Source organism: Morus notabilis, unplaced genomic scaffold (assembly GCF_000414095.1).
Source record: "Morus notabilis unplaced genomic scaffold, ASM41409v2 Scaffold699, whole genome shotgun sequence".
NCBI classification, from domain to species: Eukaryota; Viridiplantae; Streptophyta; class Magnoliopsida; order Rosales; family Moraceae; genus Morus; species Morus notabilis.
In genome coordinates, this window is record NW_010360714.1 from 351,322 (window position 1) to 356,777 (window position 5,456).

The window sequence follows — 5,456 nt, forward strand, 5'->3', positions numbered from 1 at the left end:
AGGAGAAGGGAATGTCAATTGTCTAAATCAAATGGTATTAAATTTTATATAGAAGTCCGAGAATCTGTCTAAAACGAAAAAGAAAATAAGGGGATATTTATTTTTTATATTTATTTTTAATTTTAAATTATTATTAATGATTTTTTACAGTATTTTTTTTAATAAAAAATATACGTAAAATAAGAATAATTTTAAAATATAATTTTAAATTTATAAACTAAACATTTAAAAAAAAAAAAAAAAAAAGATCTTAACGAGTGGCGTGACTGTCGTCTAAGAATACGACCGCGACTTTAGAAAAATAGAGAAACAACGCCAAAGGTCTCCGTCAGGCCACAGTACTACAACAACTCACACGCCACGACCAAAAAAAAAAAAAACCGCCTCTTTTATTCTCCATTTTAAAATAAATAAATAAATAAATAAAATAGTATTCTTCTATAGTTCTATTCAACCGGTCCAAAGTCTAAAATTCCAAACGCGGCTTACACCATAAATAGAAGAAAACAAAAAGGAAAACAAAACTCAGAATCAAATCTCAAAATCACAAATCACAATTGTTCTTCTTCTTCTTCTTCTTCTTCTCTGCGTCGTTTTCTCGAACACTTTGGAAGATGAAGAGTCGGAGCTCCGGCAGAGTCTCCACGAAATGGATTCCTATTGTTTGCATGTCTTCCTTCTTCCTCGGCGTGCTCATCACAATCAGGTATTTCTCTCTCCAAGATTTTGCAAGATTCATCATTTTCTGAACAAAAAAAATAAAAAATGAGAAATTTGAGCATGGTTGATGAGGCTCTGAGTTCGGATTAGTTGTTCTAGAATGTGGACGCCGCCGGAGTCAAACAGCCAGCTCATCTCGAGTCGCCGCCATGAACAGGAGCTTCAAATCGTGGCCGAGGATTGCGCAACTAAGAAGGTACAAATCTCTGTTCAACTTCAATTTACTGTTTTTTGCGAATTTTTGAATCCGCTTTTAGTTTCATTGGATTTGAAATTCTTTCCTTAATCAGAAGCCCGTACAAGAAAAGGATGTGATGGATGAAATTTACAAGACTCATGAATCAATTCAGTGAGTAGAAATGAATTTTTAGCTATAATTACTTTTGTTTTTTTTTTATCTTTTTTGTCAACACAAAAAAAAAAAATATATTAAACAATTTGGTTGCTTTTGAATGCGGAGCCGTGGCAGATCTCTTGACAAGCAAATGGCAATGATTCAGATGGAATTGGCTGCGTCTCGGAGCTCCCGGGAGTTGGGGTTGTCCGTCGGTTCTTCGGATGCGACATCGGTGTTGCCTCAGGAAGGCTCTCCGAGGAAGAAGGTGTTCATAGTAATTGGAATCAACACAGCTTTCAGCAGTAGGAAGCGGCGGGATTCGGTCAGAGAAACATGGATGCCTCAAGGTATATTTATATTATAGTTCTTGGCACACTTCTTCTTCTTGTTTTGTTTTGTTTTTTTTGTTTTTGTTTTGTTTTGTTTTGTTTTTTTTGCATCTGCTTGTGCTTGATCTGTTGTATTCTAAGACTGTATTAGCTGAAATATTTCTTGCTTTCTTTGTTCAGGTGAGAAACTTCTGCAATTGGAGCGCGAGAAGGGGATTATCATTCGCTTCATGATTGGCCATAGGTAATTTTTATTTTTCTGATCCTTTTTGTTTTAGATCAGGTGGAACAAGATTTTCATATTATTATAGGCTTGAACCAGAATTGGCGTTGTACGTAATTATCTTAATCAGGCATGTAGGGACAAATTTCAGGTCACGATAGAGTTGTTTTCATAGACCTTTTTTTTGTGAGCGCTTATCCATTTCTATTATTGTGAAAACTTTCTTCCTTTTTGTGTTGATGCTTGATAGAATGCCTTTGGACAAGTCCGCCTTTATAATTCTTTTACAAAGATCAACATGAGACAATCCTAGAATTGATGTGACACAACATGAGACAATATTCATATCGAAGATACCATATTACATTTCCTTTTCATGCCTTTGGGACATAGATGTACCTGTCATTGAAATATTACTGAATACCGCTTCTTACAATGTTACCGTGCTTTCTTCTGAAAACTGACTACTATTTGGTGATTCATTCAGTGCAACATCCAATAGCATTTTAGATAGAGCCATTGATTCAGAAGATGCTCAACATAAAGATTTCCTTAGACTGGTAAGAAAGCATGCTACGTTTTACGCATGAAAATCAAAACAGCTATGACAGGAATGTGGCCTTAATCTTGCATTGTGGCAGGAACATGTTGAAGGATATCATGAATTGTCTGCAAAAACAAAAACTTTCTTTTCTACTGCAGTTGCAAAATGGGATGCGGACTTCTATGTCAAAGTTGATGATGATGTTCACGTCAATTTAGGTACGCCCTGCTGCATGCACAGTAGTTGTTTTTTTGTGGAACAATGTCAATAGAATACTGAATCCGAGTCTTTTACATGTCTTGTTTGGGAAGGTATGTTAGCTACAACTCTTGCCCATCACCGTTCAAAGCCCAGAGTCTACATTGGTTGTATGAAGTCTGGACCTGTTCTTTCTCAAAAGTAATTCTCTTGGAGCTTTTACTTGAGTTTTTTAGGCTGTCTCTCATGCATTCACTTGTAAATAATTTTTGAAATTTTTGTGTTTTTAGGAATGTCAAGTACCACGAACCAGAATACTGGAAATTTGGAGAGGATGGGAACAAATATTTTCGACATGCAACTGGGCAGATTTATGCAATCTCAAAGGATCTAGCTACATATATTTCCATCAACCAGTAAGACATGTGGATATATTAATCTTATATGGAATTTGCTGACTTGTTTCTTTAGAATTAGGAGTTGTCATACTTAGAAGATTCTGGGTTTAGAACATCTCTTTTGAGATAGAAGTATTGATTGAAATGATATTCTGGAAATTCTGATCAAAGTTTTAAAACTAGCAGAAGTAATATTTGTTCTCACCTTTTTCCAAAACTTTTAAGGACGAGAAATTTTGAAATAATTCCATACTGAAATCAAATGCTTGCAAATATTGGAATACCCATATTTAAATACTAAGTTCTGAGTCCACGTCGTAGTCTTGACATTTTTGGATAATGTATTCCTATAATACGTGGTAAAAGTTGAGAGATGCTGTTTATGACCGCAGGCCCATATTGCACAAGTATGCTAATGAGGATGTGTCGCTTGGTTCGTGGTTCATTGGCCTCGAAGTTGAACACATTGATGACCGCAATATGTGCTGTGGAACTCCACCAGGTACTGTGATTGGAACTGATCTTATGATAAGGCTGTCTAGTAGCCATACCCAACAAAAAGTTTCTACTCTTTAAAGCCCAAAAATTATCTATGTTGTGTGTGTTTAGTGCTATTAGATGATACAGTTAGGGACCCTCGCATGCTTTTGCAGAAAATTACAGCCTCTTTAGTCTTATTCTATCATTTTAAGTTTTTAGCACTTTAATTTTACTCTTTTTTATAAACATAACACAAAAAGCTCATAGATCTATAAATTTTTTGTGCAAGCATATTGTTCAATGGTATCGAGTTCTTTCTCCCCGTACTTTGTACTGCCCATGCCAGTGATAAGAGTGTTAAACCCTGATCTATACCTGGAAAGTAAAAATTAAAAAATGGCAGTTGAATGCATACTTTCTGAATTTAAACTGTTTATGGCTGGAGCTCTCGTTTACTTGAATGTACTGCTGCAGATTGCGAGTGGAAGGCACAGGCTGGTAACGTCTGTGTTGCATCGTTTGACTGGAGCTGCAGCGGAATCTGCAAATCGGTGGAGAAAATCAAATTTGTTCATGAAAAGTGCGGTGAAGGAGATGGAACTGTCTGGAGTTCATTATTTTAAATCCGTTCATCTTGAAAATTCTTTCTTGGCCAAACAAGCACGCTGAAAATACACTGCAGACATAAAGAGTTGGGAGGCGGTTTCGAGAATTCAAACACACAAAGCATTACATGTAGATGTGATACACATGTCCAATACATTTCTTCAAACTTATGGTGAAAGACTTGCAGGAGCTGGTGACAAAGATGTGGTGCAAGCTATACGGGAAGTGTTTTCAAATTTCAATTGCTGAAATGTGAATTTAAGAAAGGTTATGAATTCCACTTGTAATTTAGGGCGTGGGAGGAAATGGGGGTATTTATTTCAATGTTGTTTATTCAGTTTGTTTTTTGTTGTAGTATTTTATTTTATTTTTTTAAAGGAATTTTGAATGTAATTTTATAAAAGGTGGGGTGTCATACACGCTAGGCTCCATGTGTAAACCCCATTACAAGAGTCGGATTTTCCAGTTAAATGTTGTATTTTTATACCAGACAAATTTTGTAAAATGAAAAACCAAAAAAAAAAAAACCTGATAAATGTTCCTACGCGGTTCTCTTCTTCTTTTTTTTTTTTTTTTTTTTTTTTTTCTGGGGGGGGTTATTAATGATATAGTGTATGTTTGGTATATAGGTTTTGCTATAGTGTAAATCTATAATTTTAGTTATCCTATAATGTTTTTCTTTTATAAAAAGTTTGAATTTCAAAAGTCAATAATGCCTAAAATCATATGTATAGTGTCACTACTCCCGTTAGTTTCAGTATGTTAAAGAGCATATTCAATATTGATGTGGTAATTCTAAATTTAACATTTAAATGCACTAGTCATGTGATAAACACGTGATTTTAAACAGTTAAAACATTTTTCTTTATGAAGAAGCTTTTCAATAAAAAGGGCAGACCAACATGAAAAGTCCAACAAATAAACAACACAGAAAAACAAAACAGAAGAAAAAAGAAACACAGCCCCACAGATGCACACCCAATTTCTACAATCTACCATATATTAAAATAGTAGAAAATGTACTTTTGGTAGTCCAAAACTACCAAATTTTTTTTTTTTTTTACTTTCTTTCTTTTTCTCTTTTACTAATTTTTTAATCTTTTTTTTTCTTTCTCTCTCTTTTCTCTTGCATTACCTTTTTTCCTTTTTCTTTTTGCTCCACTCGTTTACTATAATTTATTACTCTAACCGCTTAAATCTTTATTTCTTTTTCTAATTCATTTTTTAACGTTATTGTCTACCATTGTATTTCATAGATGATTTTCTACTTTTTTTATTCTTTTTCAGTGCTTTATTTTTTTTTATTTCTTTTTGGCTTCATTATTTATTTTATTGTAGTCTCTTATCTCCGATGCTCTTCTGTTGTTTTTGTTCTTCTTTTATTTCTCTACATTTGAACTTTATCGTTCTTTCATAGATTTCTGAAACCTCCAATCTCAACAATCCTCACCGGTATAATCTTTTTAATTATTAATCAAATATGACTTCAATTACATTTAGTTGTGTATCAAGTTATTTTGTCGTGCCACTGTATATTACTTCCATAGATATTCAGGCCCGTTCACTTCACTAACTCCAATTTTATGATTTGAGTACGAAAAGTGAACTTGAGTTATTTTTA

At 33.9% G+C, this 5,456-nt stretch overlaps 1 protein-coding gene across 2 annotated transcripts; it reads left to right on the forward strand.

Moving 5' to 3' along the window:
- Nucleotides 1–537: 537 nt before the first annotated feature.
- Nucleotides 538–4,379, forward strand: LOC21398055 (beta-1,3-galactosyltransferase 7). 2 transcript variants are annotated; one of them, XM_024165033.1, is made up of 11 exons: nt 538–706; nt 811–916; nt 1,011–1,069; nt 1,190–1,404; nt 1,567–1,630; nt 2,097–2,169; nt 2,251–2,371; nt 2,465–2,552; nt 2,642–2,767; nt 3,142–3,251; nt 3,704–4,379. In XM_024165033.1, exons 1-11 carry the CDS (start codon nt 615–617, stop codon nt 3,850–3,852), a joined length of 1,203 nt encoding a protein of 400 aa, XP_024020801.1. In that variant the 5' UTR covers nt 538–614; the 3' UTR covers nt 3,853–4,379. The 2 variants fall into 2 exon arrangements, with proteins under 2 accessions (XP_024020801.1, XP_010095510.1); XM_010097208.2 differs by having other exon boundaries at nt 820–916.
- Nucleotides 4,380–5,456: the final 1,077 nt, after the last annotated feature.

What these genes read in the sequence shown, in the direction of transcription:
- LOC21398055 (XM_024165033.1), top strand. Translation starts at nt 615, where the DNA reads ATGAAGAGTCGGAGCTCCGGCAGAGTCTCCACGAAATGGATTCCTATT. An exon ending in TGATGTTCACGTCAATTTAG is followed by an intron (nt 2,372 to 2,464) that starts GTACGCCCTGCT and finishes TTGTTTGGGAAG; the next exon opens with GTATGTTAGCTACAACTCTT. An exon ending in GTGCTGTGGAACTCCACCAG is followed by an intron (nt 3,252 to 3,703) that starts GTACTGTGATTG and finishes GTACTGCTGCAG; the next exon opens with ATTGCGAGTGGAAGGCACAG.